Below are 26,264 nucleotides of genomic sequence, written 5' to 3' on the forward strand. Positions count from 1 at the left end.
AAAACAATTTATGAAACAATTTAATTGCATTATTAGGAACCTTGAATTTACAGAGAAAGAGTAAAGAAAGAGAAAATATGCATGCTAATCTGATGAATTTCAGAATGACCAGAATATGTTATTAAAAGGATGAACACTTTAGCAACACCTTTTCCTTAGAGTAGTTGATAAGATATAGAAAGTATTAAATGTCTCAACAACTAGACATTTCAGGAATTCAGAATTAAAACTGGTCTTTGTTTCTTCAACTTTATGCCTGTTTCTAGATTAATCAGTGACTGAGAAAGTATAAAGGAATGATTGAATGGTGCACTGCAAGTTTAAGGTGGAACGTGCAGTAAAATGAAGTTAATGTCTTGAACATATCAAGAGGCTTGATGGGCTGAACGGTCAATCCTCCTATTTCTTCTGAGTTTATATCTAACAGTGCTTGAAAAAACCTGAGACATGAAATTGGTTGGAGCCACTTTCCAAGCTTTAGCTGCTTAAAACAATCATCAATCCTGTTTAAACCAGAAACAAGTCTGCCATTTTACGTTTATTTTATTTAGTTGGGGCTGGGTACGTCATACGTAGGCAAATAGTAAATTTTACAGTTTGAGCCCAACTAGAAAATGTGAGGTGTGCAAAACTTAACCACTTAATCAACGTGTCTTATTTTAAAGTTGCAATTCTTGAATGCATATGCTGATTGAAAAAGACTTGTCAGGTTACTTTAAAAACACACACACATATAAATACTGTGACATAATTTTGTTTTCTATTGGTCTGTATTTGCAACTAAAAATACAAAGTTGGAGTCAATTGCAGTGGTTGGAGTTATACCTGGAAAATAGGGAGGTGCTATGTCAGGGTACATACTCAGATGTATTCCTGCCTCTGGGAAAATTTATAGGGTTGGCACTAGCAATGGCTTCCTGCTTCATGCAGGCAGGCAATTCAAACAATGATGACCCCACTTAGGGGACATTATGCTACATTGGCAGTAATGTTCCCATCATTGGAGTGGGCCCTGTCTTTTGTGGAGACTGACAGTTTCCTTATCACTACTTCTGCAGAGGGAATTCTTTACTTCTTGACTTTCCTATGAATAGCTGGGGGTGTGTCCATGTTGAGATGCCCTCAAACTCACCTTATCATCTTATTGGCAACCTTCCTCTGCAGGTGGGACTGCCAGTCTGACAATATTCCAGCCTTCTGATTGCCTTGTCAGCTTCAATTGGATATACAGGAGATAACTTTGTAATTGATTGCACAAAGGTCATAACTGATGTCCTGCCACGGCCATATCTATATTCCTGCCCCGGGAATTAGGCTGGCATCAGTATCAGAACCTAACATGCAAGTTGCCTTTCCAGTAACTGGATTTTCTTACTTGAATTGGATGGGAATGGGGGTGGACAATGGACACAAACGGCACATCACTACATCCTTCTGTCCCGCAGGCATGAGGATGAAGGCAAGAAACACAAAGTTGGTGATTAGATTTGTCTAAGTTAAGTCATTACCATGCTCCTCGAGAACCAGCATTGGGAAAAGTGGGCAGCTGGGAGGAGCTGGGTAAAGAAAACATCTCCAGTCTCTCAGGAACAAGGTATGCTGTGTGCAAAGCTATTTCATTTTTAAAAAGTGGCAAGTTTTAAGAAAATCTGTTCCATTGGTCATGACATTTTCTTAACCAGAACGATTTACTAGCTCATGTGTGAGACATGCTCGATGTTTAAATGGACATGTTTCAATATTATTGCGGCAGAATTTAAAAACTAATTAGCAATATCTTATAAGTGAAGGGAGGTGTTGTCATTAAATTCACCATAAAAAAGTTTAAAACACATTGACAGGCAATGTATAATTGAATAAAACAGCAAAATTAGTTGTAACTTTTAAAATAAAAATGGTTCAAAATGTTCCCTGCAGGGTTTTTATTTGAAGAAGTTAAGACGTGGTGTCTTTTTGTCTTTTTTTTGGAGGACATTAGATAATGAGAAAGTTGGTGAAGTCGATTGGATTCTAAATATACATTGCCCACAGACTCCTCAAGGCAGCAAATATTACAGGCTACCTGGGAGTCTGTGAACCTCTTTAACTCTACAAATGCAACACCCACTGCTTCAGATAGTAATGGGGAGGATGCTGCCCAATAACAACTCTTAGAGCAGCAAACTGGGATTGTACTGATAAGTTTCGATTGTTATACCAAACATTCTTGTGTCCCTGCAGTGTGAGATTGCCAATAATTAGCTTGCGATCGTGAATAGTTTTGTGCTGTGGGTTCACTATGAATCAGGTTGAGACTGCTTGAACATATTTTACATACAAGTGCCGCAGCTGGCAGGAGGGAGCTTTCATCTTATCATTCTGGAGTCGATTCAAACCCAGACCCCTGATGTGAAATTCAGAGTCCAAACACATTGCATCACTTTGTCCATGTGTGAGTCATGCTCGATGTTTAAATGGACGTGTTTCAATATTATTCCGGCAGAATTTAAAAGCTAATTAGCAATATCTTGTTTGTGAAGGGAAGTGTTGTCATTAAATTCACCATAAAAAAAAGTTAAAACACATTGACAGGCAATGTATAATTTAATAAAACAGCAAAATTAGTTGTTACTTTTAGTATAAAAATGGTTCAAAATGTTCCATGCAGGGATTTTATTTGAAGAAATTAAAGCGTGGTGTCTTTTTTGTCTTTTTTTGAGAAAATTAATATTCGCAGTTTAGAGCTCTACAGCCTCTGATTATTGGTCCCAAAGGCCCCTTTACTTGCTCATTGTCAAGTTCAGAGACAGGCTTACAGAGAATCTATTGCATCTGTTCTTGGATAATATGTCATAAAGGAAATGGACTGAGTTATCAAGAGGGTAATTATGCCAGGTTGTAGTTTTCCTATTCCAGATTCTGATTTTCAAAGTGGCAGATTATTGGCATGGGGGGAAGCAAAATTCTATCTACTTCTTCTAAATGTGCAACATGTTTTTATTTTTAATTCTTATGACTGTGATTTTACAACTAATGATTTGGACTTGGATCTTGTAAAGACAGCTTTCTGAATCAAATGGCTCAGTAAGGAAATTACTGTCAGAATGCAATGTGACTGACTCATTTCATGTGAAAATTAATTCTAGTGATTCAGTCACTAGTCAAACGAATCCAATGTTATTTCTCTCCCAGTTTTATCATTCTGTAGCTTTTAGGTACAATTTCAGTGAATTGCCCAAGTTCAGATGATACAAGTCAACTGGTATTCTCTGATGTGTGCTGGATACTCTCCAGGGCATCAGGAAAGAAATCATCTTCTATAAAATCATATCCTGTTTGCAAACATCATATTCCCTGAGCCACCAGCTAATCTAGATATATTAACCCTAGCCAATCTAAGTGCCAATTTCTCATCCAGTGTCACAAGCACGGCTCCTTTATATTTTTATGACCCTGTCAAAAAATAATACTTGCTGCCATTGGTGATGATTTGAATTGCCTCCTCTGAGCTGTGCAAATGGAGAAATAGGTCTGTTATCAATTTTGCTAAGCGTGCCTAGAGAATTGTGGATTGTTTCAGGTCCAAGTTATAAATGACAACAAACGCTGTAAAGCCTTTTGAAGCAGTGCAGCTGATGATGGTATTGTCATAAAATCTGCCGTGTTCTTTTTCTGCACCATTATTTGCAGCCGTCAAGTAGATTAAAGGCTATGATTATTCAAAAGAATTGATCATTTTATAGCACGGATCAGTTAGCATGCAAAACGGAGCTCGGTTGTTTGCAATTTTACTTCTGTCTATGATAGTGTCATTTAAACATATCTACAAATCAATGAAGTAATTTATGCTACAATAATATCAAATGGAGTTTGTCAACGACAGAAAATGGAGGAATACGAAATAGGAACAGAAAATGTTCAAAACTGTCAGTAGATACATTAGGTCAGGGCAAAGAATCTCCAGTCTTGTCACTTCTAAATGCTGAGCGACTTGCTGCATATTTCTAACATTCACCTAGTTTACTGATATAGAACCATAACATACAGCACAGAAAAGGAAGCTATTCAGCTTATCAAGTCCATGCCATTTCTTTGCAAGAGTAATTCAGCTAGTCCCATTCCCTACTCTTCAACTGCATGCTATTTTCAAACAGTTGAGTCAAGATTGAGTGAAACTGTTGCAATAATATGTTCTGTGCTCTAACGTTATTTTTAAAGATGTACTTGGACAAATTGCTTTGCATCTGCAAGGGCTTTCAAAGATATTTCCTCCCTCAAATTATGCAATGGACTCTGCTTGAGTATGGTTTGCAACCTTTAATCTAGAAATTAGGACAGTTATAAACTTTTGGCATCACTAATCACTCCACAAATATTCAAGCCAGCAACTAATAGGACTCAAAGCCACAGGCATTGGCACGAGTTGAAGTGGTTGTAAATTGCTAGTGTAGTGGCAACAGTGAATCATTCCAGCTACAGAATGATTGAGGAGGCTTGCAGCAATTACTGATACGCATTCTTCAGCTTAATATGCATTGTTGGTAACACAACTAGGTGATGGTTTCCCCATTCATTTGTGCATATATATTCTGATACTTCCCAACATAGGACAGTCATTACACACAGCATACTTGTGGGCTTTTGTTATTCCCGCAGCCTGTCCTTCTCCATTTTATCATAGGATGCTTTGTTGTCTTTTTGTGGGAAGGGGGAAACATCAAGAAGTCAGAATTAAAATTCCAAAGTTTTATTATATCTTTTACTTCAGGATGAGTCACTAAGAGCTTTCTTTTTATTGCTGTTGTAAGATATATCACAAGATAAATATTTCCACGAGTTTGTAAATCATCAGTGCAATGACTGCCACTTCCTGTTCAGTGAATGGTGAGGTCAGCCTCCAGTTCTATTAAAGGTTGGAGGGGGTGGGTGGGGGTGGAAATATGAGGGGAGCACAACTTTAAGAGATGCTTTTTGATTTAATGCTGCATCACTGAAGTTTCTTAAAATTTAATGTGGGAAGGTACTTGTCGAAGAATAGAAGAAAAGGCAGCACAAAACGTCACATAGAGGGTGAACAAGTGATGTTTTTTCCATCTGGGGTTAAATATTCGAGAACATTGTTTCAGTGACTCACTGAGCAACCAATGTTTTGCTTTAGAATGGTTGGGGGAATTCTCCAGCTGTCAGACTTTAATGAAAGCCTGACTAAGACTTAATACAGTGCACAGAACATTTTTTTTTACAAAAGAACTAACATATAGAATGAACAGCAACAAAAGTTATACTTACTCCAAGACCCCCACAAGGGAGAGCAGAGAAGAAATTTTGCGTGACAGAACCTAGGTGAGGAAGGAAAAGAATAAGTAGTCTTAATTATTGTGAGTTCAGTTTTGCATTCTTTAAATTTCAGAAGCCAAGTTCCATGTCATAAACAGAGGAAACTTGGTGGAAGAGCACGGAGTACAGAAAACATTCAAGTCTGCATAACCTCACAAGATGTTCATTTCAAGGTTGAGCTCATGTGGGATATTTTCTGTTCATTTTACAGATGCCCATTACACATTTGTTTATATCACATGATCAACATATGTTGGAATTTGAAATTAAAATGACTTTCTCCCTTCCTTGCCCAAAGGTGCTGCACTATTGAATGTAAGGCTGGACTTTCCTATAGCTGGCAGAATAGCTGTGATACAAAACTTCTAACTTCCATCACTTTGAATATCAATTTGTTTGAGTTAAATTAGTTAGCTCTGTAATGTGGGCTACCAGTGGGAGCCCTGCCACCGGGGGATGTAGCCAACCCAGCAAGACCTTAAGTACCTGAAAAAATTTGAGAGTTTTAAAAGGAGCTGAAGGATCCCAATAAAGGAGATTAGAAAATGATTTTCAACTTTAGCCTTGCTTAAAATTTGAAGAGTGGGTGTTTGGGTCCTATACAAAGGGGAGTGAGGTCATTACAACTTGCATGGATCAAGTTAGGAGACACAACACCTCTGATCCAGGAATTACCATGACAGTTTTATTGGTGATCTTGGACACTAACAGGATCAGCAAATACACACAAATGTTTTTGAAAGTTATTTTTTCATACATTTGTTCAGAGGATGCTCTCTGGCAAGGTCTGTATCTATTTCTCATCCCTAACTGCCCTCAAGAGCTGCTGGTGGTGAACTACCCTGTTGAGCAGGAGCAATTCATAGTAGGGGATGTGGAAGGTGATAGGGTGATGATAAATACACCACAGTGCTTTAGACATTTTGACATTTACATGTTCTTAATTGATTTGATCTGGTACCAAAGCCTTTTAACCCTTGATAGTTTCCTACACTTTATGCTTGAATCCTCCATCCAGGTTTCTTAAGTGAGATAATGAAATATGTGTTTCTCAGTCTTTATTACTCAACAAAATTTATGTTGTTTGCTTATGGAATCTGGGCAATGCCATCATGATAGCATTTGTTATCCATCAATGGTTTCCCTAAGGGCATTAAGAATCAACCGTACGTGTGTGCTGGAGTCATACGCAGGCCAAACTGGGTCAGGGTGGTAGCTTCCTTTCCCTGAAGGCCATTAGTTAACCAGTCGGGTTGTATCCTTCTAAGTGGAATTGCTCATGGCATGCATTATTTCATACTTTTTATTTTGGGTTTGCATTTCTTCAATCACTCTGCTTCTTGCATCTCTTGCAGTAAAAATAATGAGTATACTTCCAAGAAAGAATTACAAGTGAAACACATACATCCACTCTTTCTGCAATGAAATATGTTCTAATACATTGACTGCAGGATTATTGTGGTGATATAGTAACAAAAATATTGGGCTGAAATTTTCCTCTTTTTTGGCCAAGTGTTTTGTCACACGCTGGTGCTCCAGCATTATTAATGAGGATGTGACCTAAAAATCAAGGCTGGCACCCTGCTTCACTGACAGAGACCTGGAGCGGCTGGGGAATGCGGTGGTGGAGAGGAAGGTAATCCTCCATCTGTGATCCTATCCCCTCTCCTGCATTTGCTTCACCACTAAATGCTCTTCCATTCACTTTCCTCTTATTCAGACTCTCCCTTTGTCTCCTGGTTGGAAAACATGGCCCACCCCTTCGCCTGACATCTTCACAGCACCTAGACTGCTCTTCCTGCACTGCTTCACACCTCAGCTGCACAATTCACCATTGTTCAAACGCTGGACTACAATCGGACAAACCCCTTGCCTGACTGCGAGGCCTCTCCTGTAGACCTTATCTCCTTTCAATCTCACTAGGGACTGGTCACCTTTCATTTTCAGACATAGCCATTTGGTTGAAGCACACGCGGTGTATTTGTCGTGTAAGCTGCTGCACATGTGGAAAGTGTGACAGTGATGGAATATGCCCCCTTGGATGTTCAGTGTTTTGAACAGTGACAACTTGTTATGTCCTCCAATGTGCTAAAAGACTGCAAGAGACAGAAGCTAGCAGTCTCCAAGTAAGGTCAAACTAAATGAGTGCTATGAAATGAAGCTCAGAGTCAAAGAATGGATCTTGTGTTGATGCATGAGATGCATACATCCCCTGCATGTAAAGCAACCTGTCAGCAACATGCAAGTTGAAGATGTCCCTGAGTTCCAAAGTGAAGTTCTGAAGGGCTGAAGTGTGTGACAGTTGGACAGGTAGCAATCTAGTGGTGATGCTGGTGGTTTGCTATTGCAAACAAGGGTGGAGAAGGAATGAATTAACTCTCCAGAGGCAGGTATTCCATCACCAAATCATCCTTTATTCATACAAGGAGAGTCCTTGATACTGTCCCAGCACCCTCAGACCCAGCTCTCAGAGTGAACAAGATCTCTGGCCTTCCAGTTCTTATCTGTCAGCCAGGGCTCCTTGATTGGACCAGATTTGACAGCCAATCATGGAACTCTATTCTATGAGGTCCAGCTGGATGACCTCATTATAATCACTACAAGGACAGTGCCCGTGGGATATGCAGGGACACTGTGATGAAGCGAGAGGTGGATTTAGACCTGGAGGAGCAAGTGGTGAGCTGTTACTGGTGGATAACCACTCAGACTCTTACTTTGGGAATTTATCTTCTTTCTCAGGGAAGGAGAGGAGAATTGGGAGGTACATAAATATGAAGTGAGCTTAGCCAATAATGAAATGCAAATTCATGGAAATAAAGCAATCACCACTTAATAGCAAGATTCTGAAGTCATCATTTAAAACTTAAGGTGGTAATTTGGAATTTTGTTCTCAATGTGGAGAGTTTTATTTTTGAATATTTCCCCAACTTTCTTGCCATTTCCCACATTGATTAAGGGAAGCAAACATCTTAAGTGCAGATTTGCACAGTACTTTTAGGAGACGAAAAGTGTGGTGTTGGAAAAGCACAGCAGGTCAGGCAGTATCTGAGGAGCAGGAGAATAGGTGTTCCAGGCATAAGCCCTTCATTAGGAATACTTATGCCTAAAATGTCCATTCTCCTGCTCCTCGGATGCTGTCTGACATGGTGTGCTTTTCCAGCACCACACGCTTTGACTCTGATCTGCAGTCCTCACTTTCTCCCAGTAATTTTAGGAGATGGTTTTTATTCACGCTGGCTGAACTAAATTCAATAATGTTACCTGAAAGTTCCAACAGTTTATTTACCATCCCATTCTCTTGATGCGCTGGCACTTGTTATCTTGATTAAGATCGTAAGATGAGCTAATAGGGTCCAGTGATGCATGCTCCACCCAATGGACACAGGTATTGAGTAGTTTAAGAAAATGATCCTTAACAGGGCAACTGGAGGCTTCTTTTAAAAATGGGGACTTTTTTTATGGATATGGAAATAGTCCTTGTCTCAAAAATAAATTTTGAGACATTGGATAAGCATATGGAGGTTATTGGGCTAGTGAAGGTTAGGTAGGCTTCGGTCGGCGCAACATCAAGGGCCGAAGGGCCTGTACTGCGCTGTATTTTTCTATGTTCTATGTTCTATGTAATTTCTTTGCCACTGCCAACCTTCCTGAGACACTCTGCTGGGGTTGTTCTGAATATCTACAGGAGCACCTTCCATGTTCAGGTTCTGCCTTAAAAGAATGGGCACATATTTTACTGTAACTAATACCACCACTCTAAAATGGAAACAGATAATAAAAGAATAATCCTAAATTTTGATAAATACATTGGGTCAAGTGACAATTCGTTACACTCCAGGCTGAGTGCTTTAAGCTGACACTAGCAATGACTGATGAATGTTATGGAATGTGCTGCTGTCCGTAGAACAAGGCTCTACAAACCTAGCAGCTTCCTCGTGTCCAGCTTTTGTCTGTTGAGGAGGTTAGTACCGAAGAGCAGTGAATGATATTCAGAGTGAACCATCTGTATTTCCTCCAAAGTGGCTTTTCGACCTCGGATTTGCTAAAGAAATAAAACAGCAAAACATTTATTCACTCAGTAACCCACACATCTTATAAACAATTGTTACTCTTATAGAGAACATGATTAAACATACATATTAATTTGCAATCCCAAAACATGTCTGCAATTTTGTAGAAAATCACAATGTTAGATTCTCATTGTATTCTGACATAATGCCCATCATAATATCCAGATGGTATAGGTTGTGCATGGCTTCTATTTTTAACAGAGTAATCAAACTGAATTGCACTGAAGTTACATCTGGGTACAAAATTCAAACCTAATGTGCTTAGCAGGAAATGCCCAGGGTCAAGTCAAACACTTATTTTTAAATAAGAACAGAAATTGCTGGAGAAACTCAATAGGCCTGTAAATGTTCTGAAGAAGGGTCACTGAACTCAAAACATTAACTCTGCTTTCTCTTCACAGATGCTGCCAGGCCTGCTGAGTTTCTCCAGCAATTACTGCCCACTATCACTCTCCACTTAATTCAATACAGGGTACAATCAACTGTGGTGTGAAACTAATGCTTTTACTCAATTCTGCTAGTTTCCCAACAAGCACAATAAGTTAAATTTTATCCCCAATGAGTCATAGTTATGTTTTGAAATTAAGCTCTGATGTATCAACTTGATAATATATGGTAGAAACCTGTTAAACATATGCCAATTCTGATCAGGAGAGAGAAGCAAAACACAATGAGATCAAAATCTTTTTTTGGTGAAGATAATGGGGAGAAACTGAGCTCCTTTGCTCCATGTTTCTGAATACCAAATTGGGGAAACAAATATAGAGTCATTGAATCATGGAACAGTTACAGCACACAATGAAACCATTCGGCCCATAGTGTCTATGCCAGCCGTCAGCAAAGGCAAATCATTTAATTCACTCTCATGCCTGTTCCCTCTAGTTCCACAAATGGTTACTCTTCAAATAATTATCCAATGGGTCTTGAAAAACAGTTATTGAATCTACCTCCGCCATAATCCATGGCAGTGCATTCTAGATCCTAACCCCACACTGAGTAAAAAACATCTTCCTTATGCCACCAGTGCTTCTTTAGCTCGTCACCTTAAACCAATGCCCTTGCGCTCTTGAATCTTATTCCCACAGGGACAGCTTATGTACTCAGTCCAGACCCCTCAGCACCTCTGAACACCTGTATCTACTCTTCATTCAAATTTATTTTCTCCAAGGAAGACAACCCCAACTTCTTCAATCTATCTACATTGCTGAAGTTTATCATCTCTGGAGCCATTTTCATTTTTTGTTGCATAGCCTCTCTAATGTCTTTCCTAAGATGAGATGCCCAGAACTAGGCACAATTCTTCAGCTGAAGTTGAACTGAGTTTATACACATTTTTCACAATTTTCTTGCTTTTGTGTGTCCCTATTTATGAAGCCTAGGATTCCATAAGTTTTAACTGCTTCTAAAGCTGCCCTACCACATTCAACGTTTTGTGCTCAAACATCTTTAACTTCTTCTGCTCTTCAGCTACTTTAGAATTGTTGCCATTCTTTATCCCTCCTAAAAATGATTCACTGTATACTACCATGCATTAAATATCATCTGTCACTTTTTCACCCATTCCACCAGCTGGTCTATGTCCTCTTGAACTTTATCACTATGCTGATCACAGTTCACAAAATTTTCAAGTTTGCATGTTCTGCAAATTTTAAAGTTGCACTCTATTCAAGTCTTGGTCAGTAATATGTAATTAAGAAAAACAATTGTCCTAAAATCAAGCCTTGGAAAATGCTTTTCTCTATTCTGAAAAACAACTGTTCACCATTCTATTACTTGGTCACTGAAGCAAATCTCTTTTTAATCTATGTGCTCTAACTTTGCTGTGCTAACTAACTAGCTGTGCTATTTTATCAGTGATTTTTTTGGAAGCTCATATACATCTTTTACCATCATCGGCCTTCTTCATTATCTTGTTAAAAAGATCAACCACTTTCATAAATTATGATTCACCATTCACAAATTCAAACTAGCTTCCCTAAATTAATCCACACATCTCCAAGTGAGTGTTGATTCTGACTTAAATTATTATTTGTAAAAGTGTTTCCACTACTGCACTAAAACTACCTGGCCTATAGTGTCTAGCATTATCCTTAAATCAGTGGTTAGCACTGCTGCCTCACAGTGCCAGGGACCCGAGTTTGATTCCACCCTCGGATGACTGTCTGTGTGGAGTTTACACATTCTCCCCTTGGCTGCTTGGGTTTCCTTCAGGTGCTCCAATTTTCTTCAAAAGTCCAAAGATGTGGAAGTTAGATGGATTGGTCATGCTAAATTGTCCCGGAGTGTCCAGAAATGTGCAAGCTAGGTGGATTAGTCATGGGAAATGCAGGGTTACAGGGATAGGGTAGAGGGGTGAGTCTGGGTGGGATGCTCTTTGGAGGGTCAGTATGGACTCAATGGGTTGAATGACTTGCTTCTATACTATAGGGATTTTAATATTCTATGATTTATTGAATAAGGCTATAACATTTACAATTATCCCATCTCCTGCAACAGCCATATACGTATGCTACATTGGTAGATTATGGTCACTGTCTCCACAAATTCATACTCACATTTTCCTCAGTACTGTCAAATGTCTCACACATGGTTCTTTGTGAATTATGAATGAAATAACTCCACAGAGGCCAGTATCCCATCACCAAGTCACCCTTTATTTACACATGGAAAGGCCTTGACACTGATCCAGCTCCTTCTGAGCCAGCTCTCAGAGTGAACAGAATGTCTGACACTCCGCTTTTAATCGGTCAGCCAGGGCTCCCTGATCGGACCAGATTAACAGCCCCAATCAAGGCCCTCATTTTCTATGAGGTCCACTTGGCTGGCCTCATTACAATCTCTACAAACAACAGTAAGGTGCAATCTTGTTTCTCATTGCAATATTCTCCTGACATCTGTTAAAATCACCCTTTTTCTACTTCATCTTATATTTAATCTAGTTTGTCATCCAGGAAGCTCTGGATAATTTTTTTTCAACATTTCCCTCTTGTGGGAATGTATTTTGACTGTACCCGAATGCTCTCTTTTTAAAAAAAACCTATTGTTACTATATAGATTTTCTTGCTAATCTTTGAGGCCAAATTATCTCGGCCAGATTTGTTCTCACCGATTGAAGTTGGCTTTCTCCCAATTCTTTTTTTTTATTTCTGGGAACAATCTCTCCTGAAAGTGCATCAGCTGCCAAATTGACAGACAGTGAATTCCAATACCCTGGCCTAGAGCCTAAATGAAGTGAAATGTCCCTGAAGTATGAATATCAGAGACTTAATAGAAAAACCCATGGTTGCTCAATTTTTCTGGGTTGTTCATCAATGGAGCATGGCTGAACATCAGAGAACAGGCAAGATTTTATTTTAAAAATTACATTCATGTTGATAAAGGCAACAAAAATGTACATCCTGTTTCTAAACCAGGTCAGTGTCAACTATAATTTGCATCCCGTGGGGCGGCATGGTGGCTCAGTGGTTAGCACTGCTTCCTCACAGCACCAAGGTCCCAGGTTCAATTCCAGCCTCAGGCGACTGTCTGTGTGGAGTTTGCACATTCTCCCTGTGTCTGCGTGGGTTTCCTCCAGGTGCTCCGGTTTCCTCCCACAGTCCAAAGATGTGCAGGTCAGGTGAATTGGCCATGCTAAATTGCCCCATAGTGTTAGGTGCATTTGTCAGAGGGAAATGGGTCTGGGTGGGTTACTCTTCAGAGGGTTGGTGTGGACCAGTTAGGCCAAATGGCCTGTTTACACACTGTAGGGAATCTAATCTAATCTATGATGACTTTCCCCTCCTGTTCATCGCGCCTCTAGGAATTCTGTCTAGATGAGGTCAGAACCATAAACATGTTCCTGGTTCCAATGAGTGATCTGCATTAAGGCACTGAGTTGGAATCTACAGTTCACTGATTTGGTGGGCTTGAGACCAGAGGCTCCAATTTCATTTGGGTGCATTTTATGGGTGCACAACATGTTGCAGTCAGGTTTAGGAGCACAACAGTGAGTTTCTTAACTACCATCAGAAACACATTTATAAATACACAAACTCACAAAACATAAAATTGAAAAATTTAAAACAAAAATAATGGTCTGTCTAAAAGTAAACACCGACTTACAACAAGGATATTGTCAATAGAGATAAATATTAAAATTTTTGAAATATTTTTCATTCAAACAGCAAGGCACTTCCATGTAGTTATCCAATTAGTGATTCATAACCAATGGATCTATGGACCAGAATGGTAGTGTATGACTGATTTGAAAACAGCATGTCTGATATTGTAAGTATTTATTGTATTAAACAGTCACTTACATAGTCATATTGCACGTATCGGAAAAATTCAAAGGTTCAGAATTCTTACTTTTGCAAAAGTATTTGTAATTAATATTGTAAATCATAAAACAGAATTTAATATAAACCTAATTATTTTGGTAATATTACTGGTCAAAAGTGTATAAAGTTATATTTGTTTGCACTCCATGGATACAGTAAACTTAGACAGTGAAATACTTCACATTCTGACGACATCAGACATAGGCCTGTATTTTCATCATGGTCATCAGCATAAAGTTAGCAAGTTTCATGGCTTTGCAAATCTTACCCAGGAAAATGTAGCCTGGAAAGTCGGAATTTTGTTTTGGGGTAGCTGGGTTCCCTGGGCGTCTGGTCAAGTGACCCAGAGCAAGAGCTGATGCTGCCAGGTTTAGAAGTGTGACTGCCTTGGAGCTTGGGAGTTATTAAAAAATGATAAAGATAAAACAAAAACCAGTCCTCCAATTCTCACCAACTCTCACCTCTCACAAACTGCTGATGTCTATCCATGTCAAACTATGCAGTCGCATGTCGCCATTCATCCCAGTGACCCCTCACACTCATCATGTCAACCTAGGTTATCCCTCCACCTTCAACAGCCCCTTATAGAGTTCATGCCCATCACCCTCACAGCCATTTACTCAGTCTATACCACCCAATGACATACTACCTACCTGAGTCAAAAAGTGTGGTGCTAGAAAAGCACAGTAGGTCAGGCAACATCTGAGGAGCAGAAGAATCAACGTTTTGGGCATAGGCTCTTCATCAGGAATCCTGCTCCTTGAATGCTGCCTGACCTGCTGTGCTTTTCCAGCGCCACACGTTTTGACTCTGATCTCCAGTATCTGCAGTCCTCACTTTCTCCCACACTACCTACCTGCTCTGGTCTCTCATATGCCCATGCCACTCGATGTGCCCAATCATTCCCTAGGCTCCTCAAAACTTCTTTGCCAGCCTATGTCTCTCACTGATTTCCATGGCCCTTTATAGTCACTGAGCCAACTAATTACTAATTCATGCCAATCCATGCCCCCAAATCAACACACCCCTCCCTTGACTTTCTTTCTGCCAGTTCATCTTGTGTCCACAATGGTCAAACCTCAGGAACCATGCTGACAGAAAATAATTGATCTATTCATAACATCATGTCATTTGAAATACTCTCCCTTCATTAAAATCAAATTACTTCAAATAATATCTCATGAAAACAAATATTGAGCTTAAGTACTTAATTTCTTTTCTGTGACAACAAACATTGCTATTCTGTAAGTATTTGGAACTGTCAATGCAACTTTTCAGTGATCAGGCACCTCTGTGATAATGTCAAATCAGTCATGCAATCCGGTAATGATAAACCTTAGTCAACAGAATGGTATAAAAATCACTGTTTCTCCAAAAAAGATCCATACACCTTTTTAAAAATTCAAAGTCTAGGAGAGCTGGATCTTTTGAAAATGTTGATGAATCCAATGTGTTTTGGCAGTTCTTTAATACCTTTAACAACGCTTGGCAGTTCCTTTAAAGCTCTGCCAGTTCCATCGAGTTTCTGAACTATTTACATGCATTTGTCTTTTCATTTAAAAAACAAATGTTTACCTGATCTCTCTCAAGGCTACAAAAAAAACAGAAATTGCTGGAAAAAAACTCAGCAGGTCTGGCAGCATCTGTGGAAAGAAAGCAGAATTAACATTTTGGGTCCAGTGACCCTTCTTCAGAACCTCTCTCAAGGCTACCCTGGCCTTCCAGATCCTCAGTCTATTCTCTGCACTGCTTTATATAGGTAGCTTCCTCCATCAACCAATCATATGCAAATTTATTATGTCCCTATTCTCGCACTCCAGTAAAAACAATGGAGGTTAGGGCTTCCAGAATCGAGGTTCTGTTGGTATATTCTTGCAGGAAAGCCTCTCCAGTAAGTAACAGCAGTCTGAGTTGCAATTATTACTTCACCTTTTTTCTTATAACTTCCATCCAGGAATATCGTTTTAAACTCTAATTAGCCACCTTTTAAAAATCTGATCATATTAGTTCCATACTGCATAAACTTAAATGTATCCTGACTATGAAACACATCAGCACTCACAATTGAGATCCTCATTCATAATTAATGCATGCTTTATGAATTACATTCAAGAAATTCACTTAATGGAGACTCAAAATGAAATGCAACATTGGTTTTCTGTATGTGTTAAAAAATTGTTAGCAATCTACGATCAAGTAAAACATGTAGTTAAATATCTCTAGCGTTTTGCTTTGAGATCCATGGAACATTAACATTCAATGGATATTGCATGTCAATGCAAATACTATTATATGATTGCAGGCTTTACCAGAATGTTTTGTCACTTAACCCTTGAAGTGTTTGATCGATGTCTGGAAGTAGTTTTACAAATTTATGTCTATTAGTCCATAGTCTGAGGTCACAGCTTCATAACGTAAAAAAAAAGTGACTTCTTGTATGGCAAACTCACCTCACAAATGCTGAGCAATCCTGCTTCCTGCAACCTTGACCAGATGCTTTGTATCCTTCCAGGATGCTCAGGGTGAATGTTGTGGTTACCGCAAATGCACTGGTGTTTAAGCATGACGGTGTCATAGACAACTCCTGCAGTAAGAAAATAGCAAAGGAACAAAGAATAGAGGACTTCTTGATTCATAGTAGGCATGTTGTAAAGCTGAAAAACAAAAATGACCCAATGGAAGCCAAAAATAATTATGAATCTGAAGTGAATATTTCCCACTTTGCTGCAGTGGTAGATAAAGCTTCATTAAATTTGTTACATATCCATATTTCCTGATTTGTTAATGCATTACTGTTTCTCTGCTTACTAATATATGCAAAGTTCTTCCAGGTCAATGAAATTAGGGTTGCAATATTAGAATGCAATAGATAAACATGCTAATGGAATAAACGAAGGAAAGAGATTGTAACTTCCAAGACGAAAAACTAAAATAGAAACTTGCAGCCCTCTAGCTAGAGCTTGAGCAAAATGCTTCACGAAGAAATCTCAATTAATGCATCTTGTGAAATAATTAGTATCATCCTATATCCTAAATTTAGAATATTCTAACTAGTTCATTTTTACTTTAATAATTGTAATGTGATGAAGGAGTATTGGATAGATGGAGTCAAAGAAAGAATATATAAATTATTTTTGAAGTCAGAGTTGGATGGCCTGAAATATGGACTACATTTACATCCAAAGGGAATCAAAGATGCTAATAGGTCAGAAGTTGATATAGGGAGCTTCACATATTCCAGAATATCAATGGAAATGCATTAGCCATCTTCATAGATCTGTCTGACTACCATTGAATCAGAAGCCTCAATGAGATATGTTTCTCTACCAACAGGAAATAACTACAGGGACTTAACTAAGTCTCATAAGATACCTTCAAATAAAAAGGAAAATATTGCAGTTGTTGGAGGTATGAGATAAGAAAAAACAGAAAGTGCAGGAGAAACTCAAATCTGGCAGTACGTGGAGAGTGAAACAGAGCTAACATTTCCAGTCCAATATGACTCTTCTTCTGAAGAAGCGTCTTAACTCTTACTTCAAAACATTAACTCTGTTTTTCTCTCTACAGATGCTGCCAGAGCTGAATTTCTCCAAAGCTTTGGTTTTAATTCCTGGGATACCTTGAAGGCTTACCCATCAGGCTGCCACATGCACCAATAAATCAGATAGGTTACATAGAAATATCAATACAAAATCCAGACAAGAAACATATATATTTCAGAAGTTTTCTATTAGCTAATGAAGCCAGGTGCAAACAAAACATTCAAATATTTGGCTCATTAAATTCAAAATGATGACACACATACAAGTATCAAGAAAGAGATCAAAAATCTCCCATGTATATACTGATTCCACTTTTTTATTGATAAGAATATGCAGACCCAAAAAAAAGTTGAGTTCAAATTTATATTCAGAATTCATCCTTTCTGGGAATCGGAGCTATCAACAGTACTACTTTATATTCTTCAATTACAGAAATCCATTTTATTCTCATCATCATTTAATATTAAAATTGTTTGTTTTTTATTCCACTAGATGCCTGTACATATTTTTCTTTATAAGCCTCTATTAATGTGTGTTAAACTCAAATTAGAGTAGACCCAAATTCTTGGGTCTGTTTACCTGAAGATGGCATCTGCTCAGTTTATTTTTCTATGCAGGTAATTTTAACATCTGCAAACCCTCTTACCTGCCCCTCATAAAAGAAAGGAAGGGTTCTGGATGGGGTTACAGTTGCAGAAATGTGAAACCTGATCCCAACCTGCTATGAACCTGTCTTCTGGTTTAACCACAACAGCTTTCTGGGGTCCAAGTAACCTGCCCCTGGAGTGCAAGTTAAATTAGACTTTATTCCTCAGATTTCGGAAATAATTTGACTTTATCATGTACGGTCCATATTCTCAAGGTCCATTACATTCTGCCAAACTTGTCCCTCCTTCTCTCTTTCCCTGCATAATACTCCCACAGTTTGTCCCTGCAAGTTTTGGAGACGATGTCCTTCCATTCACGTTGTCTTATTTTCATGAGAGAAGACTATGGCACTTGCAACCATACCACCACTTCTAACATTTCCATCTCAGGGGACCTACACCAGGGTTACTGAGATTTTATCAAATCTTCAATAAAGCTGACATAATTTTTATTGTTTTTATAGTTTTATCAGGATTTGTACACATAATAGGGATTATGTGTGCTGTGTTGGGATAGATCATTTCATAAGGATTGAGAGAGTCGATTTTGTTAGCTAAACTGATCTCCTGCAACAAAGATTTTACTGATGCGCTAAAACTCAATTTTCAATAATTTGTCAGGATTATTTGTAACATATTTATAGAAACATTCAATAACAGGCAAGAGAAAATAACTATCTAACAGATTTGGAGAAGTGTTGTAGGTATGATCTTAAGGTGATACCCATATTCCTGTAAAGATCACTGATATGCTTCTTTTTCAACATAACAGCCTTGCCTCCTATAAATAGAATGGCCTCTGTCTCCCAGTGATCCAATGACCTCATTGTCCCTTGAGTGATTCGACAGGATAGGTGAATGTAGATCTCTATCAGTGCCTTTATGCATTCTCAATGTTGGAGAGCTATTTTCCTTACTTGAAATCATGACTTAACAGCGTTACTTCATTGTATGGATAAATGCCAATCAGAAATTCTTTAAATCGTATCTGTTTTGAGGCCACTCCACAGAAAAAAGTCAAAGAAAGAGGGGGAAAGATGATAGTTAGTGCCCTTTGCTTGCATGTGTTTCCATATTAAATGCTGGATATACTAAGATTCAAGAAAGAATGTATTGCTTTCTTTACAGTCTGTCCACTGTACAATATCTGTTAGATAAAATTATTGTTAATCAGACACAGATTGATTAAGACCAATACATAATTTGGGATCAGCTCTTATATTCTGTTGAGGACCTTTACTGATAAGGATATCTTCTTGTCCCTAATGGAATAGGGATTTAATGAGATAGTGATCAACTGCAAGTACAATTTATATTGGCTTTTATTTATTACAGTTCACTGAGTGTTCCCAATTCCTAAGGAGGACAGACATGAACTAGTCCAGCTAAGGGATGAGCAGAAGACTTTGAGGCACAACATCATCTCAATAAATCCATTAATTTATTTTAGTTTTCCCATTAAAAAAATTGCAAAATCTTCTATGTTCACTCTGACCATAGTGTAGAGTTTAAAATTAATTTTAAAAACTTTCAAAATTTACATTTTATTGGAAATGATTAAAGTGCAGTTTGAATGTTGCTTTAAAGACTATGGTAATAAAACAGAAACAGGTAAGAATGCATTTTTAAAGATTTAAATGTTTATTAAGTTTACAACACATCATTACATTTTGAGTGAACTTTTATGACTTCTGCAGCAAAGTGGTTAAAATATACATCACTTACAGTAGAACAACAAAGCTAGCAGCCAGTAGCTGTTATTAAAAAAAAATTAAAAACTTCACATTTTAAAATTACACAACTTATCATTTTAAAATTTGGCATTGTCATAAAGTACCAAGGATAAATGCAATTGTTGGCTTTGGTTTACTCATTGCATCAAATAATGAAATAACCTGTCCATTAAATCCCTTGTATGCAATTTAATCCCCATCTATATCAGTATGAAACATGTCATTCTCTTCTCCTCATGAACAAACCTCTTGCCCCTCCGCAATTCTCACCATGAGATTCAAAAATTCAAATACACAAGCATGCATTGAAGATTAAAAGAAAAACATATAAATAGTGGAAATGTAAAATTGATTGGAAATAAATAGCAAGTCTGTTGAGCATTTGCAAAAGGGAAGGCTAGAAGTCAAAGATCCTCCATCTGAAACATTAAGTTGTATTGTCTTATTAAGATGCTAATTGGACTTGCTGTGTATTTCCAAAGTTATCTGCTGATAGTTTAGGATATATACATGAGGGTCTAATTTCCATGGGAGCATTCAGGGCAACCCCTGTAACTTGGCCAGAAGATTCACAAAGAGTTCAAAGAATATTTAGACATTCTTTTTCAGCAATGCAAAATATTTTTCAAGTGCTTCTGCCATTCCCGTATGCAAATTTCAGTGAAAAATTGGGAAAACATTTAGGGAAGCTTTACCCTATGTTTTTAGAAAGACATTACAACAGTAAAAAGAACATATTCCAGTGTTATCCACAAATGAAATGAAATCACTGATTGCACACAACCAGCAACTGGGGCACAGGCAACACCCCCTGGTGCAGGTTATTACAGTTGGCACCATTTCTAGAATGCTTTATTCTTATTTTAAACTTCTGTACTTTATCATAAATTCAGGAATATAAAATAAAGCTGGAGAATCAAATCCCCTCTCAAATTTAAAAACATTTTTTTGTTATTTGGAAACTATATGAAGCAAAGGTCTATAAGGACAGAGGAGAAACCTCTCAACAAGAACCTTCCTTTTTTTCTAGTGAATAGTTAACCATATTTATTTGTCTAACCTATTGCATTGAAGGTATGTCAGTACTAAATTGGTCCAACAGAATGTTCTAGAGTGCACAAATCCAATTCAACTTAATAGCAGACTGTGAATTTCTATAACAGCTAAATACAACATTTAGCAATGACAAAACAGTACATTGCTGTGGCAAAATATTAAATTGCACCCAGTGAGTTATATAAGATTAAAAATCTGCAAGAAGTTATTTGCCAGTTAGTTTAGAAAATCTACAAATCAAACAAATAATATTCATTTAATAATTTTTGAGCTCCAAATTTAAAGGCGGTAAAATTACAACTTGCTGTTTACTTTCTGAACACACAGTTATGTATTTCCTACTAAACTTGTACATTCCTAATTACATTCAAACATCAATTGCTGGAGGTTTGAGGAAAATAGCTTCAGCATTATTAAATCCAATGGATCTACCAAATTAAAAAAAAATCAGTTCTGTAAAGCAACATACCCTTCAAATAATTATAAGTTCCCATTAGTCACATCAGCAATTATTGGTATTGTTTCAGTTTTGTTGTGGCGATCCTTATTTACTTGTATCTTACCTAATGTGCTTATTTTCTTTCTTTAAATTTCCAAACAACATGCCATATGATCACTTGTCCTTTCCTCTCCTCACCTGTGCCGAAAGATTTATCAGTTTTATTTGGCCTATTAGTTCCAGGTAATTTGGGCCAGAGAGTTTCATATGTTTTTTTTCTTGGTCCAGAGGGGAAAAAAACAGTGATCTTTTTGAGCTGAGCTTACACATTGGCTCTCTTTCCATATGTTAAAATTTCATGTCAGCTAAACCGAATGGGGGAAGATAAAAGAGCAAAAGGACAAGTATAACAAGGTTTATTGGTGATATAGATGCAGTGTGTGAATGACATGCTGGATTAGGGAACTGATGAAAGAATAAGGCAGCAACCCGAGTGCTTTGCCAAGGTGCAGCTCTGTGGTGTGGAATATATTCTGCACATTCAAACATAATATCCAGTAGCAGTAACAATACAGGAAAAGTTCCAGGCTCCATTTAATTTGCAATAGAATGGGAGTATACAGGTGAGATTAAACAAATATGAAGTAAATTAATCCTGACTGGTTTGTTAATCATTGATTTCAAATAATTGAGGGTATGTGTGACAGCGAACAGTAAATAAAGCGTATAATAACATAAGTGTAACAAAAGTGCAATTTGTGGCATTACAGCATTGGAATTCATTGAGCTCCTAAGAATACTGAATTTAGAACACCTATTAAAGAATTCCTTTGGGGCTCCTACCAGTGGTATAGACGTGTCTGATGGGATGGTCCATAGAAGAATGCGGCAATATGGAAGCAGCAGGGGATGATTGTGTCCTGGAAACAGGCCTGTGCTTGTCTAATCCTGTCATGCCAACCACAGCCATCTGAGCTTGGTACAGTCGAAGTTGGTGGATACGCTGATGATCCAGAAGCTGCTGTTACCATAGAAACAACACAGTAGAAAGAAATGTGAGATGGATCAATTAAGACACTTGGAGAAACATGTCAACAAATTAAGTTCATTAGGTCAGAACCATAATAAACACTGTGAAGACTTAAAGCCTAGTCAATAAATCCCTTCAACAGATGTTCTCACACTGTCAATCACTGCAACTATTTAGTATGAGAAACTCCTTGATAGCATTGATCTATTTTTGAGATAGTATTCTTTGCATGAAACTTACAACAGCTGCATGACATGTTAAGTGTATAAAAACATGAAGAGTAAACGTAGTTGCATCACAAAAATATCATAATTAAAATATAACATTATAATATGACATTATAATTCGCAGGAAGTCATGTAATAATCCAAGAGGTGTGATTGTTGGAAATGACTTTAATAATGCAGTCGCCATTTGACAAAGCCTATGAATTTCAATTTTTTTTTCCAATATATGATAAACCTTTCCCTTCTAGAACTCAGTTTATAAAATAAAGTAGTTCTAATCTTTTCAAGTAAATACTAAATAAAAAAACTGAAAAAAACTGCAGTTGCTGAAAGTCAGAAACAAAAACAGAAGTTGCTGGAAAAGCTCTGGGATTCTGAGGAAGGGTCCCTCAACCCAAAACATTAACTCTGATTTCTCTCCGCAGATGCTGCCTGACCTGCTGAGCTTTTTCCAGCAATTTCTATTTTTGTTTCTCATCTTATGAAGCCCTGTCATCCCAAAGATAGAGCTAGAAGCAACTAAATAGGACCATTATTACCTAAAATTGAAAGTAAATTTACACAAGAAAGACATCAGCTCCAATGTTCATTATGCAGGAAAACATATCTGTTGCACTCAAATTGCCTGGAGAAGTTAGGAAACTCAATTCCACCAAACTTGGCATTTCTCATTTTCAAGGGGATAGTTTGTAATTTGCACATATGCAGTTCCCAGAGGCAGCTGCATGTTGAAATTGGATTTTGGAGTCCCTGGTGTTTGGAAAGTTGGAGTGTGGAGATTAGACTAGAAAAGAACAGATCTATTCCTCGTGTATTTCATTGAGAGCCAGCGTACACCAGTGGATGGGTACTTGTGGATACTCAATTGTTTGGTATGGTGGGCAAAGAGGAAATGAGTAGTGTGAGGAAGGAGTCAATAAGCTGGCATGGTGATATGAGGGGCCATGGGAGATGGGTGAATGCTATTATGTTACAAGGGTGAGACAAAAAGAGTGACAAAGCTGCGAAAATGAGTAAGGTTTGAAGGGTTAGGGCTGAAGGAATGTTTTAGATTTGATCCCTTTTGGAGAGGTAAGATATCCTTTTGGATCTGGATCTGGAATTTATTAAGATAAGGTAAGAAAGCCTATAGGTTGCAAGATGGCCTGTTTGTGTGTAAAGGTGCATGAACTAACTGGGACTGGCAAAGCGGTTAAGAAACTGTCGGAAAGAATGTGGAATTTACAAAAAACAACAGCAGTGCTAGTTTTTTGAGAATACTTATTCACATAAAATCATCATCGTTTTGTATCGTATGACCAACTTCCCAAACTATAATGTTCACAATTGGGTGCCTATTGATGACTAACTCCAATTGCTTATTGAATGGAAATGTTTGTTAGCATACATGATCAAGCACTTACATGAGCTGTTTATTTCAGTAAGGTAATTAACGTTGAAGTGGAACTTTATTTTTATCAGGATAAAGTGAAGCTTTTTTTCTAAAAAAAATCAATGGAGTTTTATTCAATTATTATATCTTCAATAGACTTTATTTTCTGTCAGGATGTCTCTTGAATGATATTCATGCTAGATATCTGGTGAGTTGTCAGGGATAGAGAAAGGGAAAGTGTGGTGTATCGGGCTGAGTTGGTACTGTGTTGGTACTGGATATAAAGAGCCATGGGGATAATTGGGAGCATATTGGCTAAGAGGTGCCATGGAAGATGGGTAGATTTGCAAATGTGATATGAGAAGACATGGGATATGAGTAGATAGGCATGGCACTATTGGTAGATGAGCTTAGGTTGACACAAGAGGTATGAGAGAGCATGGGAGATAGTTTCAGGAACATTGTTTTTTTTTGTTCAATGTTAACTTAAGAACTGCAGATGCTGGAAATCAGAAACAAAAATAGAAATTGTTGGAACAACTCAGCAGGCCCAGCAGCATCTGTGGACAGAAAGCAGAATTAAGTTTAGGGTCCAGTGACCCTTCCTCAGAACCTTCGTCAGACGAGGTTGACATTGATGTAGCACCGAAAGTGAGGACTGTCTTGTTCTTGAGAGCAAAATAAATGGTTTCTGCTTTAATCTTTATTATCAAATTTTAAGCACAGTGTTGGAGCCCCTGAAGCAGGTTTTCCATCCAGGCCTGTTTGGGAACTGGCAGCATCATAGGGATTCTGCCATGGAGAGAGGCAACCTCTTAAACACTTCACAAGTCACATGGCCTGACTCCCAATACATCCCTCCCACTAAAACTGAAAATCAGAAATAGGTAGACACTTAAAAGTGTCGGGCTCCTGGAGTGTGTACCACACCCAGGAATGAAAACTGGGGCTATTGCATGCTTGAGTAGAGGGAAGTGCATTCAATGACTAGAATATTTCATATTCTGTGTGGAAACAACCACAAACATTTCTATATATATTTACATTAATTTTAAGAATTGTGATACACCATTAATGCACCAAGTTAGGAATGTACTTCATTATATAAAGATGGCAAGAATGTACAATTTACGGTGTAATAAACTTCCCCTTAAATAAAATCAAATAATTTTCTTTTGGCATATTGCATAACATATTTACAGGTAGGCTCCCAGGTTGTGAACTGAGTCTGTTTATGAGTTGATTGGTACACAATTCGGAATGCAAAGCAAGACAAAGTAGCTGTTTGTAAGTACAGGAAATATTTGTATGCTGGATATTTAAAATTACACCCTGTATGGAACCGCGTTCATAAGTATGAGGATTCGTAATCGGAGACTCCCTGTAGTCTGTATTCAAACTGCTGAAATGTTGAAACTGGTATTTTATTTACTACGCAACTGAATTTGTTAAAAAGTAAACTGAATTAGATGATTTCTTATTCCAAGATGGTTGTATAGCAATGCTTGTTTACAAATTTCATGAAACAGATCTGCTGAGCATGTGTTTAAAGTAAATCAGTAACAGCTTTTGAAGGGGATTAAATTGCTTGTAAATTGTTATAACTTAATATTATAGAGACCATATTGCACCATGAGCAATGAATTCCAGAAGTTACTGTAAAAATTAATAATTCTTGCACACTTTAGTCAGAAGTTGACTTTACTGCTCTGCCATACATAATCACAGTGTGAAGGAGAGCTCCAATGTGAGAAGGATCTTGGTCACCAAGATGGTGGCCAATCCTAATTATACTAATTATGGCACATGGCTTTCCTGAGTATTCTCTCACCTGCAGTCAGCATTACATTTTCAGAATTAAGAATAATTTGTGGTATATTGGAACCAATGAACTTTATGTGTTAAATATGTTATTGGTCGAATGTCAAGAATGACTTAATATATCACAGACACATCCGCACAGACACTTATTTAAGTCAGGCGAAATATCTATGAGGTATCTACAGTGCTAGCAACACATGACATTCAAGTCCACCAGTTTGAACGAAGTATGATTACTGCCCTGGTTCCATTTTGTGTGATACTGATACTGAATCATACAGACCAGGAGGCCTAGGCTTCATCCTTGGACTACGCGAAGGTAACTGATCTCAGCAGGGGTGCTAAGACCGAGCACAGCACTGTGATTAATGAGAGGAAAAATCAGTCGGGGTTCCCACTTTCAGAACACATGTCTGTTTCTCATCAAGAAGCATTTATAAACTTAATAATATTTAAAACATTATTAAATTGCGCAAACAAGAATGATTGATGGTCATTGGAAAGTATGCTTGGGTGAGGACTAAACTGGACTCAAGTGTAACATAATAAGAGAACAACAAGCAATCATAATCTTAATTTTAAGAATCATGGACAGGCTGTTGTTTGGTACTTACACTCTAGAGATAAGTATGCTTCAAAGAGAAATCAAAATACCAGCTTTTTCAAACTTTGTAATGAAGAACTAATAGTTT

At 37.8% G+C, this 26,264-nt stretch overlaps 1 protein-coding gene across 11 annotated transcripts in view; it reads right to left on the reverse strand.

The window, feature by feature from the left end:
* LOC140480462 (histone deacetylase 9-like) overlaps window positions 1-26,264 on the reverse strand; it is a 778,931-nt gene that overhangs the window by 164,181 nt on the left and 588,486 nt on the right. For 10 of the 11 annotated variants that reach the window (XR_011961302.1, XM_072575348.1, XM_072575350.1 and 7 more), the window contains 4 exons: window positions 21,966-22,143; window positions 16,156-16,289; window positions 9,238-9,358; window positions 5,269-5,318 (listed from right to left, as the gene is read on the reverse strand). Coding sequence is in view for 10 of the 11 variants with exons in the window: in XM_072575348.1 (XP_072431449.1) it covers window positions 5,269-5,318; window positions 9,238-9,358; window positions 16,156-16,289; window positions 21,966-22,143 (483 nt within the window). In the remaining variant the exon portion in view is untranslated. The remainder of the gene's footprint in view (window positions 1-5,268; window positions 5,319-9,237; window positions 9,359-16,155; window positions 16,290-21,965; window positions 22,144-26,264) is intronic. The other variant, XM_072575347.1, reaches the window with a different exon arrangement.

This window comes from Chiloscyllium punctatum, chromosome 8, assembly GCF_047496795.1.
Source record: "Chiloscyllium punctatum isolate Juve2018m chromosome 8, sChiPun1.3, whole genome shotgun sequence".
NCBI classification, from domain to species: domain Eukaryota; kingdom Metazoa; phylum Chordata; class Chondrichthyes; order Orectolobiformes; family Hemiscylliidae; genus Chiloscyllium; species Chiloscyllium punctatum.